At 38.4% G+C, this 15,168-nt stretch overlaps 1 protein-coding gene across 6 annotated transcripts in view; it reads left to right on the forward strand.

Moving 5' to 3' along the window:
• Window positions 1-15,168, forward strand: part of BBS9 (Bardet-Biedl syndrome 9) — a 365,750-nt gene that overhangs the window by 124,269 nt on the left and 226,313 nt on the right. For all 6 annotated transcript variants that reach the window (XM_087917940.1, XM_087917939.1, XM_087917936.1 and 3 more), the window contains 3 exons: window positions 6,218-6,322; window positions 6,721-6,861; window positions 6,964-7,059. In XM_087917940.1, coding sequence (XP_087774066.1) covers window positions 6,218-6,322; window positions 6,721-6,861; window positions 6,964-7,059 — 342 coding nt within the window. The remainder of the gene's footprint in view (window positions 1-6,217; window positions 6,323-6,720; window positions 6,862-6,963; window positions 7,060-15,168) is intronic.

Here is a 15,168-nt window from a genome sequence, read left to right on the forward strand (position 1 = left end):
CCAAGCCTCACTTTGACGCCTCTCCCTTTAAAAGTTGCCGCTTATTCAATTTTGTCAAAAATCTCACAGGTTTCTTCTTATACTTAGAGTGTCCTTTCATGTCTCAAAATGTTAGTAAAAAAAAAAGGATTCTCACACAGCCGACACACTTTCTCTTTCAGCCTCTTCCTTTCCGGAGCTGTCCCGACTTCAGCAGCTTTGGGGCTGCCTCTCCGCCGCCGGCAAAAGGGACTTCTTTTGGATCAACCAGGGACTTTGCGGTGTCCCTGGGATCCACAGGATATGGCCTTCATGATCACCGTCTCTGCGGGATGGTTTAGGTCCGTTTGGACCGGCCAGGGGCGAAGATATCGGCTGCAATCTTGAAGCTCGATTGCAGACTGTACTGTCGTGACGCCAGCTCGTCCCCTCTCCCGCCAACAAATTGTTAAGGCATTCAGGGCGAGTGGTGTTTATTCTCTCGTCTTTGCCAAAGGTGAATGCTGGGGAACGCTGGGGAGGAGTCCTGTGGAGGAGGAGGTGTGTTCCAGAAATTAAGCCCAGCCTAGACGTGCAGAGACTGAAGCACCTCCCCACTACTGGATGCTCTTTACAGCTCAAAGAGAATGGGCCTATCTGATAAGTACCAACACCCTTTCTGACATTTTATTGGCTTGGGAACTCGGAGAATATGTAGGAATGGTAAAACTGACAATATATATTATATTCACCACAGATGTTTAACCAAATTTAAAGAAGAATGGTTCCAATACATAAAATGTACAGCATGACAAATTTGAATATTTACAGTTGGTGTTCTGAGGGGCCTAAATGTAAATTAGTTGAAGCACAAAAAAGAGAAAGTTAGAAACCAAATAGCTTGTTTTTCTTTTTCTTTTTTGTTGTTTTCTGTTTTACTTTGCTAGTTTCTTTTTTCTTTTTTTCCAAGATGCACAAACAATGGTATGTAACAATATAGTGGAGACTTCAGTATTAAGTTCATTTTAAGGCAGAATCGTTATTGTATAATAAATAGAACCAGTTTGGTGTAGGGGATAAAGTGCTACCAGGAGACTATTAGTTTAGCCTCATTTTGTACAAGAAAGCTGGCTGAGTGACTTTGAGCCAATGATTGCTCTCAGCCCAACCCAAGTCAGTGGATTGTGATTGTGGAGAAAATAGGAGAAACTTTTATGTAAGTCTGTTGCCTTTTGTTACTTATAGAAGTAATAAAGGTGGGATTAAAAAAATCTAAAGTAGTAAAACAAATAAAATATTTTGTTGTACTTTGCAGATGCTTCTTAACAAGATACTTGGTTTTGGATATAAAAGCCAATTATGATTGTGAGTCAAGAGCTACCTGTGTCTTTAAAGTTTATACTGTTAATCTTTAGTCAACATTGCAGAAGTACAATATTATATTGAAATAATGTAATACATTACATGTAATATATTGCCTACAAAATATGTAATATTACTTATAAAATATAATAAATTAAAAAGAGAACTAAAATATAGTTAGAAACATGGTTAACATTAATTCTAAAATGAGTTAACAATTAAAAGCTTGGTGAAAGTGATGCACTGAAAAAATGGGACCAAATTCAGTTTCTCAGTGTGCATGTTTGTATTGCTTGAGAGCAACATAAGACTCCCCCCACCCCACATGATAGAAAGTGAGAACTCTTATAGTGAGGCCTATTTTTCACAATCAAACAGATATGTAATAACTTGTCAGATGGAGCTGGGAGAGGTGAATTTTTCATTTTATTGTTAACCAGGAAGCCTGGGCAATATATATTTTTAAATTGCCCACCAGGTCAGTCCATCTCAGAATAAAGCCTGGGCAATATATATTTTTAAAGCAACTGACCTGACAAGGAAGAGCAGAACATGCTGGAGGGCCACCATTTCTGTTTCTTTATCTTCTATAATTGAACTGAAATCTGAAAGGAAAGAAAGCTAGCCAAAAGTTGACCTCCTGACCCTGCAGTGGTCAAATTGCACAGTGGTGGGATCCAAATTTCTTAACAACTGGTTCTGTGGGCGTGGCCTAATTTGTGGGTGTAGTTTGGTGGTCACGTGACTGGCTGGGCATGGTTCGATGGTCACATGACTGGGCGTGGCCATGTGACTGGCAAACCAAATACAAGTGGTCCTTGCTTAATGGCGGGTTGCTTAGCAAGTGTTCTAATTTACGACTGACCTCCCCAGAGCTACTTGACCTGTTTTTGGAGTTTTGACAGACAGACAGACACAAACACACACACACACACACACACTCCCTTCTAACTCTGCTATTCTATGATTCTGTAAGGATCTGCTGGAGCAGGGGGTTGAACTAGAAGATGACCTCTAGATCCCTTCCAGCCCCAGATTGCTGTGCTGTTTCAGAGTCTTCTGAAGCCAGGGTTTGTGTCCTTCCTTCCTCTCCATTTTTCTCTCTCCTTCCCTCCCCCCCTCCCTCCCTCCTCCATGTATTTATCTATTCATCCATATATCTCATTCACTTTCTCCTCCCTCCCTCTCTTTCTTTCTTTGTCCCTTCCTTCCATCTCTCCCTTTCTTTGTCTATTCCTTTTCTTCCTTTTGCTTCCTTTCTCTTTTCTCTTCCTTTCTCTTTTCTCTTTCTTTTCTTTCTTGTCTCTTCTTATCTCATTCCTTCTTTTTCTCTCTTTCCCTCTCTCTCTCTGTGTCTCTCTATGGCTCTCCCACCCCCGTATCTCTCTCTGTCTCTCTCTCTGCCCTCTCCCTATCTTCCACTTTCTCTCCCTGCCCTCTCTCAAAGCCGCAGTTGGACCAAGCCAGCAAGCTTTCCTTGGTGCTCTTCACTACTTTTTTCATTTCTTTTTTTTTGGAATCCAGACTGGTTGAACAACGATCGCCAGCCATGGTGGAAGCACCCCTTTGGGTGACACTTCTCCTTCTCCTCCTCTCACGACCGGCGGCTATGGCAGGGCTGGGAGGGTGCACACGCATGGGGAGCCTCCTCAAGCGAGCAGCCGCCCACCCCGCACCCGGTTTTGCTGTGCTTTGGCACTTGCTTGAGGAGTGTCTCCCCTCGCATGTGCATCCTGCCGGTCCTGTCACAGCTGCCAGTCACAAAAGGAGGAGGAGGAGAAAGGTCACCTGAAGGGATGCTTCCACCGCAGCTGGCAGTCATTGTTCAGCCAGTCTGGATTCCAAAAAGAAGAAATGAAAGAAGTAGCAAAGAACACCAAGGAAAGTTTTCTGGCTTGGCCCAGTCGCGGCTTTGAGAAAGACACACGCGCGCGCGCGCACACACACACACACACACACACACAAACAGAGAGAGTGGGGGGGAGAGACGGGAAGATAGGGACCCAGATGCTTTACTACTCCCTGCCCTTACCTTCTCAGGCCAGGAGGGGGAGGGGCAGGGCCAGCCGTTTTGGGCAAGGTCAAGAGGTGGCGACCAAGCATGGGTGAGTAGAAGCCTGAGATCAGTGGTCCCGGCTCAGACAGCCCAAGGGGCTTTGAGGTCGGATGGCTTGGAGCTGCTGAGATCCGAGTGAGCATTGCATCGTGGGTTCACCTGACTGCCCATTTCTTTGGTGTTGGCTTTACGGAGCCGCGGGCTGAGGCCTGGGCTAATGTGTGACAGCAACGCCTTTAACTGCACTTGCTTGTAAGTGTTCAAATAATCCGTTGAAGACACCAGAGGAGTCGCTCAGGTAGACCTCCCTCCTCAGCAGTCTTCCTGCAGAAAATGGCCGTTCGCTGAGCTAAGAAGGCAAGGAGTTGCGGCTTGACTCATCCAATTCCTAGGACTACTCTGAATGGTCCCAATTCAACATGGAGAGGGCAGCTTCCTCTGACAATCCCCCTTTCCCTCGGTGCTCTGACTTCCCATAGCCTGCTGGCCTTAACGCTGGGTCAGACCACTAGAAGGCCACTTCCCTGCTTCTCAATAGTGCTCCTGTCCTGGCCACTGCAGGACCCTTTATCTCCTTCCCCAATTTCTTCCTCAACTTCAAAATGACAACGCCTGTTCCCGACACAGGTGCGACCAGGCAGGCGTGGCAGAGCCAACCGGGGTGATTGTTCTGGGTCCAAGAAAGGGGCTGTAGGAGGGAGAGGAAAGGGGTGGCAGGCAAAGGGGCCATGCGGGCAGCAAAGTATCATGCTCCCTGATTGCCCACCCCCACCTCCCCACCACTGACAAGGCCCAGCAGCTGTGGTGAATCTGAGCTAAATTTCACTGTACCAGAGAACATGTGGAGAGGCTTGTGTTCTCCTTCTGCTGGGAGAACAAGAGAGTCTTTCCTGGCACAGTGAAAAGTTTGCAAGTTCCCCTCCAATAGGGAAACAGATGGCTCCAGGCAGCAGAGAAGCAGCCCGGTTGAATCCTGTTTCTCTCTGCCACCCAGAGCTGTGCCAGGAAAGACTTTCTTGCTTTCCCAGCAGCAGAAGAACATGAGCCTCTCCACATGTTCTCCAGTAGGGTGAAATTTAGCTCGGGTCCCCACCAGTCTGCATCTTGCTCCACACCTGGATTCACCACAGCTGCTGGCCCTTACAACTGGGGGTTAGGGCAGCAGGCGGCGGCAGCAAAAGGCAAGTGGGGTGAGGGAGAAAGGTGATCGGCAGTGGCAAGTAGGTGATTGGGCCCTGGAACTTGCAGAGCCTCACTCACCCAGGGAGACCAGGCAGGGCCACAGTGGAAGGCATGCAGCCTGGCTGCCCTGGCGGGTGGGCTAAAGCAGGCTGCAGGTGATGCTGCACATGCACGATAAGGACTGACTGGGCGCGGAGGGGAGGGGTGGGGCCAGCCAATGGTGCGATTTGCCAGTTCTCTGAACTGCACAGAATCATAACAACCAGTTCTATACAACTGGACAGAACCGGTAAATCCCACCCCTGAAATTGCAGCATTCTATTATATAAATCCCTCTGATTACTGGTCAGTTTTTATTTCAGACTGTTTTTATCCCCCCTGTTTACCTGATTATTTTTAATATAAGACCACAATAAATATTTCCTCTCATTTCCAACATGTCATATGTGGAATAAATTTGTTTGGTGAAGCTATGACTATACAAGATGTGTGGTAGCAATATTTTAAAATGTCTACCTATTTATTGGTAAAATATAGAAACTAGAAAGTAAAATAGTATGTCATGTGCACAGTTAAAAATTGTACTTTCAATTAATTTTACTCCCTCTGCAATATTCTTGGCAAGGTGTTTAGAAGTGTCTTGCCAGTTCCTTCTTTCTAGGATTAAAAGGGAGTATCTGTTCCAAAATCATCAGCTGGTTTTTTGCCTAAGGAAAGACTAAATCTCTCAGTCTTTATATATGTTTTTTACTTTATTAAACTTCAATTATTTACCTATTTCTGAAAGCATGATCTGGATCATGCTTTCAGAAACACATCAGATTTCTCAGTGCGTCTAATAGTGATAGAGCTTCTAATATATTGTGTTCATTGGGATATATTCAGAGATGTAGCTGCCTAGAAAATAGCCCAATTTGAACTATATAGTCCAGTCAAACATAAGCACAGAAAATATTTTATGTCATTTTGTATTATGTTACATATCCTTTTTCTGATTATTTTTATGTCATAAAATGTTTTATAAAATTGCCAAATTTCAATTATTTCAACCATTTTTGGAGGGATGACGGAGATTAATTAAACCTTCTTTGGAGAAACTTTCTTTTTAGTTTGGAGCCTCTGGGATCCTGTCTGGCATGTCTCTTGCTGGATCTGATCCAAAGTATAAAGCTATGTTAGGCCTGGCTCCTACTATCACAAGCAAAAGATCCTCGCTCTGTGCCACAGCTGCACCAAGGAACCCTCACTATTACAGTTAAGCTAAGGCAGTCAGATGGTTTTAGAGCTCTGTATCTCTTAAAGTTGTTGTTTTGGTGTCTCATAATTAGCAAACAGAATCTGTTGTCTGTAAAGTAAAAAAAAATAGTTTGCATAATTCCAATTAATACTGGAACATTTTGCTATTGAATAGATGTTCTATTGAACATGATTTTGAATGAAATATATGACAAATTTTAGAAATTTCAGTTTTTTTATTATACACTGTTTTTTACATGAAAAAACATGTAAATAACATTACATGCCTTTTTCATTATAGGATAAAGATTGAATGAGTAGTGAGTTGCAACTGAACTGATGTTTCTTTGTTATAATTTCATAGACAAATTTCTCAGGCTCTTTTTCCAATTTACCTTTTCATTGTTCTGCTTGTGTTCACAGAATCTTCTGTATCTAAAACAGTTGTACTTTCTGCTTTTCGAAAAGGGAATTACTTACCAGCAGATTTGGAAGGTAGTGTTACAGCATCATACAATACAGCGACAGGTAAATTATTAGAGAATGTAAATATATGATAAAATAATTATAATAGTTTATTTGAAAATAATTCTATATATAACATTTTATGTCTTAATGTCTTTGTAGAAACAATGTTAACTATAAAATAAATCATTGAAGGATACTGTACATCTCAATTTTACCTTGGTCTTTCTTATTGTGGGGATGGGCACTAATCTACATAAAAACACTTTGTATTTTATGTAGGCTTTAGAAGCATTAAAAAAATCAAGTGACACCAAGGATCAGGCTTAAGATGCATTATCGCACCTAGAATTGGGGTATTTTGATTTAATATGTGTGTGTGTGTGTGTGTGTGTGTATATATATATATATATATATATATATATATATATATATATATATATATATATGATTTATTTCAGGTGCACCAAGGGTTGCCCAATGCACATTCCGATTACCTTTGCGGCTGGTTTGTTTTCCTGCTCAGCCTTTAAAAACAGCAAGCCAGAAGTTAACTATTGATACCAACAAACCTACAGTCAGCCTTATTACTCTTTTTTCAGGTAAAAATTCAAACAATAGGTTTTTTAAATAAGAAAATGCCTGCAATAAACATGAACATTTGGAAGAAATGATGCAAACTGTGTTTCTTCTTTTTCATGTAGACTTTGCTGATCAAATTGATGAAGATCAACTTAATGTTTTAGGATTTCAGTTATTAGCTGGCTCCAGAATCACTTTACTTGCTTCGAAAACTTCTCGTGAGTATCTGATTAATTGAAATAATTCAGAGTTGGGATTTGTGTTGGATTATACAGGAACTATTCCAAAGATCTAGATTTGGTTAATTTTAGAATTTGGTTTGATTAATATATGCTATAACAAATCCACATAAGATTAGAACATTATAAAATCACTAGTTCTTACGTTAAGCGTGTTTTTGCATGAAAAAGACCAATGCTTGAATTCTGAGTCTCATTCAGTTGGTATTCATTAATTATTCTATCATATCTATGGTGAAGAAAGGCCAGCATGTTTAATAATCATATTAACAATGTTCTTATGCATATGTAGAAATAATTACTTTAATAATTACTGATGCCTAATTTTATATATATGTGTGTGTGTGTCTCTGTGTGTATGTGTGTGTGTGTGTGTCAGTGATGGGATTCAAAAATTTTCACTACAGGTTCTATGGGCATGGCTTGTTGGTCATGTGACTGGGTGAGCATGGCTTGTTGGTCATGTGATTGGGTGGGTTTGGCCAAATCGATGTCTCACAACAGCACAGCGCTCAGTGTTCAGCCACAAATTTTAACCCTAACTCATAACCCTAACCCTGTAAGAATGAGATGTAAAGAATGGCTGATATTTGAACAATTAATTAATAATTGAAAAATAAACACTTAAAATGGAACAATTACCAAATCAAGGGAGCTTGTTACTTTGTGCCAGTATTGCCACAAAAATCTTTCCTAGCTATCTTACATTAGCCCAGGGCTTACCTGGACCAACAGTCCCTAACGGAATGAGAGCTGTAGCAGAGAGAGAAGCCAGGGGATTTAGGGGAAGCCATGTTTAGTCACCTAAGCCATTAAGACTTTTCATCTTAAAAATGTAGTGAAGTGTTTTTCAGCATTCCACCCAGGCGGCATTGTTCTGTGGGAACTTGGAAGGACCATACCAGAAACCTCACAGCAACAGAAACCCCAGAAAACATGGCCAAGAAACTCAAGCCAGCCCTTTCCCCTTTAGAAAAACCAAGAGTCAGCTGAAAGAGATAACTCAGACAGACAGAGCTGACAATAGAAACAATTAAGTTGAGCCATTAAAATAAGGAGAATCAGGCTAAAAATAACTCACCAAGGCATTAATTAACCTATTATGGCAAGAAGACAGATCCAGGGTAATCACTTTAACTAGAGGCACACAAATAAACTCATCAAGCTGTAGGTGCTTCAAAGAGAACCTAAAAAGCTCAAATTCACACTTCCAATCTGCTTTTGCAACCCAGGAATGCTTGGGCAACCCAGCTGTGTCACACCAGCTTTTTGCCTTCCTTCATTAAAGAATCCCACTAGTGTGATAAATGTTTAAGAGAGTAGGGGATTGGGGCCCAACAAAATGGGGACAAACAAAAAAGATGAGAGACACCATATTAAAGGGTAGTCATTTTTGTGAGTAGTAAGCTTTTAGTGCTTTTTTCAGCTTCTCACACAGTTCATTTGGAATCTCAGACTCCTCCCTCCCCTGAGTTCTAGTGGTTACCAGGGCTACTAGCTTCTTTAAGGGGATAACAGATCTGACCACTTCAGCTGTTATATTGGGACAATCTAGACAAAGCATCTGCCATAAAATTCTGCCCCCGGGACATAAACGGAGAGTGAAATTGAAACGATTAAAGTGTTGAGCCCAACAGATTTGTTTAGGGCATAGCTTGCATGGAGTTTTCAGGGCTTCCAGATTTTTATGGTCAGTCCTTACCTCAAATGGCATCCTTGCCCCTTCCAGGGAATGCTGCCAAGTTAGTAGGGCTCACCGCACTGCATACACCTCCTTCTCCCATATCGCCTACCTCTGTTCAGTCTCGGTGAGTTTCTTAGAAGTGTACGCACAAGGCTGTAGCAACCTCTGGAAATTCCTCTGCAATAACACTGCTCCCACAGCTACATTACATGCATCGGCCTGAATTACAAATGGGGCTTCTGGGTCAGGGTGCTTCAGCATGGGTTCTACTGTGAACAGTTATTTGAGGTTTTCAAACGCTGCCTGGCACTCCATGGTCCACTTAAGTGGCTGATCTGGTTTTGGCTTCCCTTAGTTTTTAAAAAGTTGGTGATTGGCTATGTGATCTTTGCAAAGGAGGGGACGAACTGTTGGTAGAAATTGGCAAAACCCAGGAAGTTTTGCAATTGTGTCCTAGTCTGGGGAGGGGCCCACTCTAACACTGCATTTACCTTTTCTGGGTCCATTTCCACTCCTTCATTTGAGAGATATAACTCAGGCAATCAATCTTATCTTGGTGAAATTCACACTTTAAAAGTTTTGCACACAGTTCGGCAGTTCAGAGCCTTTTAAGAACTGCCTGCACCACTTTCATATGTTCCTCTCTCATTTCAGTGTATATGGATATTTTATACTCCTTTGTACAAAAAGTCATGCAGCACCACATTGATTAGTTGCAACCGCGGGAGGCCCCTGTAAGCCAAAAGGGAGCACCTGGAACTGAAAACATCCCAGCGGGCAATTAAACACAATTTTCCATTCATCGCCCTTCTTGATTCGTATCCAGTAGTAAGTTTCCTGCAAGTCTAACTTAGTGAAGATTTTTGGCTAGATGTGCCAGCATGTCTTTCATCAGCAGCAGTGGGTAGACATTTTCTATGCACACCGCATTTAGCCCACTATAATCAATGCATAGTGAAGAGTCCCATCTATCTTCTCCCAGAACAAAACTGGGGCTGCCACCCATGGCCTTGCTGTTTTAAGTTCTTGTCTATGAAGGTGAGAAGCTCTCCTAGCTCATGTGGAATCATAGAGCAAAGTTTAGGCTTTGGGAGTTTAGCCCCAGGAAGGATTTCAATACTGCAATCTGTGCGGTGATGGGATGGGAGCGAATTAGAGCCTTTCTCTCTAAATACATATCTCAAGTCCCAGTATTAAACATTCATTTGACTAAAATATTTTTCCATCATTTTATGTGAGATATTCTAAATTTCATTAATGGTTTAATCTTATACATTCATCCAATGGTTATATATTTTATATTATATTCTATATCAATCTATTAACTTTTTTTAAATAAAGTTTTATTTGGGTTTTCAGACATACAAAATACAAGTAAAACATCTTTTTTGAAAATAGCATGGTCCCGGGTTGAACTTTGTTATACAGACACAAAACTCAATTTCATGCTCCTTTTTGTGTTCTATTCCATATCTTATACTATTCTACATTTTCTATATAGTTTTTCCCCTCTTAATTTTCTCAATTTTATTTTGATTATCTCATCTCAATTCAAATCATTATATTTATACTTTTGTCTGTTCTGTTTCAATTTCATATTATCTTTTCTCATTAAACAAATTTTCTCCTGTAGTTACTAATTGGAGTATGACACCTTTATATCTTTTAATTACACCCATTCAACTCTTATTTAAACTTCAATATATACCTTAAGGTTATGACCTTCAATATAATATATAATACATAACTTCCAATCGAATTCTACTTGGTACATTCTTATAATACACACTATATTTTTTAAAAAAATTTACAATCTTTTTTTAAAAAGAATATAGTGTGTATTATAAGAATGTAATACACACTATATTCTTTTAAAAAAAAAAAGATTGTAAATATATGTAATTACAAACCCTCATTCCATTCCAATTCAGTTCTATCATTAATAATCATTAAAATCTTAACATCTTTAACGCTTCTTTTCAATTAAATATCATACTTCTTTAAAGACACATATAATCTCCATAATTAATTTTTCCGTTATTTCTCTTCACATATGTTTTGTAAATCATTAAATATTCATTTTGTTACATTTATTTATTGACAAGCATTCTACTGAATTACGATAGCTATTTTATCAAACGTTTTAATCATACATTGTTTCATATTTTCTAAAATTATTTCTGTTTCTAATATAACAATACTATCTTATGTACCTTTGCAGAATCCCTTTTTCCATTAAATTTTCACCCATTATCTCTAAATAGGCCCTGTTTCTCTATATTTTGTTTCTGTCCTTTATAACTTCTTTTCCTTTCTTTCTTCCCTCTCATCTTCTCCCTCCCTTTTTACCCCCTTGTCTCTACTTCTAATTCTCTCTTCTGCATTTCCCTTCTGTTGCTTTCTGGTTTTATACTTATTTTTCACTCTATTTTTTTTTTTTGGAGTTGTTTTTCCCAATCTTAAACTTTCCATTCTCCTTCCCCCTTTCCTTTTTTCCCCCCACCTAAGATTACTTGTTCATTAAAGATGGATTCTTCTTTGTCTCAATCTTCTTGTTCTGTAGGCATTTCTTGTTGTTTCTCATAATTCCAAATCTCCATTTCTAAAAACTGAAATACGAAGCCAAAAGAGCCTCTCCCTTCTTGTGCATCTTCCATTTTCAGTTCTTCTAATAGTGGAGCCATTTTAAACAGTTTTAAACAACCACCCGATTGATTTTAGTCATTCAAATACAATAACCAAAAATCCAGAAATCATCAAGTAATCGAAATAGTCTGAAGTTATTTCTTCTTATTTCTTTTTCCACTTTCTCTTCCTGGGGTTTTTGTTGCGAAATTTTAGTTAAAATGTATCTTTTGGAAGTCTTGTTGAGATTTTGCTGTAAGTTCTTTTTAATTCCAGGCAGTCTCTCCCTTCCAGATCCTGCCCCTTTATTCTTTTTCTCTCCTTTCCTGTTTTCAAAAGCTTTTGATTATCCAGAAATCTTTATTATCCCTTTGACTTTTTATTTTCAGCATTAAATGCCTATTAATGTCAAAGTGGATTTTTTTCCAATTTCTTGCTTAAGTCTCTTAGCTGTCAGTATAGGAAAAGGAGAAAAAAAACCCAAATATTTTCCCTTTTCTCTCTCCTTCGCAGCTTAAAAATCTTCTTTGGGAATAATGTTATTGTTTTTTTTAATAGTTAATAGTATTAATACTATTAATAATAATACTATTAATTTAATAGTACAGTTCCAGAGTACCTTATCTGTTGCTTTTTCTGTTTGACCTGGTCAACCAAAACTTTCTCTTCTTATCTTCCTCCTGCACATTCTTTTCCGGTCGAGTTCTTCTTTGTGGTGGCCATTTCTGACCACCGCTACAACCGCCTTTGGGAAGGGGAGTAATGGCCAGCTGGGGAGGAGAGATGCAGCTCTCCTCAACCCTGCAGGCAGTCTCCCGCTTCTTTACCACCTCTACGGGGTGGCTTAGCCCCGAAACCAGCCGGCTCAGGGTGCTCCAGCGGCGAGCATGGATCGAAGCCTCGCAGAGACGAGGTTTCGGTCTGTTGCCGAAGAAGCTCAAACCAGAAGTCCTCAAACTATTAACTTTTATTGTAAGGCTTACTAATCTATTTCTTTACCATGTCTTTTTATCTAACCATTGATACAATAAATCCCATATCATATAAAATTGTTTATCTTCTTGTTCTCTAATTTCAAATGTCAATTTACTAATTTCAGCACAGTCCATGATTTTCTTAATAATTTCCTCCTGCATAGGTATTTTTTCATTTTTCCAATTCTTAGCAAATACAATTCTAGCCGCTGTTAAAACATTTACAATAAAATATTTCAATTCTTTACGGTATATTTTCGGTATAATTCCCAATAAAAATATCTCAGGTTTAAAGTCTGTGTGTTGTTTTATCATTTTTTCCAACCATGTGTAGATTTTAGTCCAATCTTTTTTTGCGTCCGAGCATGTCCATCACATATGGTAATATGAACCAGGTATCTGATGACATTTCCAACATTTATCTGATTTATCCTTGAACATCCTCGCGATTCTTGTCGGGGGTAAGTGCCACCTGTAAAACATTTTAAATAAATAAATTTTCTTTATATGCAGTTGACATTGACATTTTATAATTTTGAGATCACAATTTTTGCCATTCATCTAGGTCAATCCCATATTTCCTCATGCAATCATTGTTTCTTTTACTTGCTCTTCCTCTATTTTTTTTAAATTTTATTTTAAAATAAATTTTATTTAAGAATCATACATTTAAAGAAAAACAAACGAACATATAAACAGATATATATCTACATTTTGCAGCAAAAAGTTGAGCAATGGTTACACATTTTTAACATTTTTTAACAATAACGTGATCTGCCTTGTTACAATACCTTTTTCGTTTTTTCAATGCCTTAGTTTCACAAAATGCTTTATGATTAAACGCACGTCTTCAATAACTTTATAGGTTATCCAGTTGTCAAATATTGCCTTTAAGCATTCATACCAGCAATTCCATGTTTTATAGTAATCTCTATCTTGGTTATTTTTTAGTAGTTTAGTTAGGCTATCCATCTCTGCACACTCGTGAATTTTTTTGATGACCATCTCCTCTGAAGGGGTGGTAGACAATTTCCAATTTTGTGCATAGCTTATTCTCGCTGCCATTATAATGTGTAAAATTAAATATTGGTATTTTTTTCCCCATTTTTGAATCTATCATACCCAGCAAGAAAGTTTCAGGTTCAAGGTTTACTTCTTGTTTAGTTATATTTAAAATCCAATTTTTGATATTTTTCCAAAACTTTTGCACAAATGGACAGGTCCACCACATATGAAAATATTTTCCCTGGATGCAGTTACACTTCCAACAGTTTGGGGGAAGGTTCAGGAACATCTTAGCCAGTCTCGCGAGTGGCAAGTGCCAACTATACACCATTTTATAGAGGTTCTCTTTATACGAGGCCGACATAGTTAATTTGTAGTTTGTTTCCCAAATATGTTCCCACTTGTTTAATTCAATACTGTGGCCCACAGTTTTTGCTCAAATTATCATGCACTCTTTGACTGTTTCTTCTTTTAATTTATAATCCAATAGATATTTATATATTTTACTAATCATCTTCTTTTCCTCTCCTTGCCAAATTTTATTTAATTCTTGGTAGATCATGTTAAAGCCAAATTGTTCTTTATCTTTTTTGTAGTGCAATTGTATCTGCGCATAAGGCCACCATGGTATCTCTTTTCCTAAAATTTGTATTTGATTCCAAGCCTTTAACTCTCCATTTTGATGTAATAAATCTTTATATCTTACAATATTGTCAAAATCTAAGACATTTGGATGTGTAACTGCCTCCATTGTGGATAACCACAGTGGGACCTTGCAATAATGTACTTTTTTTAATCTTTTCCCAAATATATGGTAGCACATTCCTTATATAATGCCTTTGAAAGTGGTGTTTACTCTTTCCATCCCACATAAATGCATGCCATCCAAGTTGGAGATCAAAACCCTCTAGTGTTAAAATCCTTTTGTTTATCAAATTAACCCAGTCTTTGAGCCAAGTTGCTATCGCAGCATAGTAATATATTTCAAAATCTGGAAGACCAAAGCCCCCTTTCTTTCTATCATCTTGCCATAATTTATATTTTACTCTGGGTTTTTTCCCTTGCCATATAAATTTGGATATATGTTTATTTAGTTCTTCAAAAAAACTTTTTTCCAACTTGATTGGCACCATCTGAAATAAAAACAAGAATTTTGGCAGAATGTTCATTTTTACTAATGCAATATGGCCTAATAAAGATATTTGTAGTTTAGCCCAATTATCTAAGTCTTTAAATATTTGAATTGTTAATTTACCATAACTATCTTTTTTAATTGATGAGCACCTAGCTGTCAGCCATATCCCCAAATATTTTACTATATTTACCACCTGTATCCCTAATCTCTTTGTTAGTTCTTCCTTTTGTTCATTTGTAGAGTTTTTTGTTATCACTTTTGTGTTTTCTTTATTAATTTTTAACCCTGCCACCTTTCCATATTGTTCTATTTCTTTAATCAAAATAGGTGTCGTTTCCAGGGGATCTTCCACTGTAAAGCCTATATCGTCAGCAAATGCTTGAAGTTTGTACTCCTCTTTTTTAACTTTTAACCCCCGATCTCTTGGTTTTGTTGGATTTGTACCAATGGTATCTCTTTTGCTAATATATAAAGTAGGGGAGCCAAGGGGCATCCTTGTCTTACACCCTTATTTATTCTTATATTATCTGTATTTTCCCCTTTTATTAATATTTTTGCGGTTTGGGTGTTGTATATTGTTTTGATGAATCCTAAAAAATTTTCACCAAATTTCATGCCTGTCAATTGTTTAATAAGAAAATTCCAATTTAAATTGTCAAATGACT

Source organism: Pseudonaja textilis, chromosome Z, assembly GCF_049901715.1.
Source record: "Pseudonaja textilis isolate UNSWEBS1 chromosome Z, rPseTex1.2, whole genome shotgun sequence".
NCBI lineage: Eukaryota > Metazoa > Chordata > Lepidosauria > Squamata > Elapidae > Pseudonaja > Pseudonaja textilis.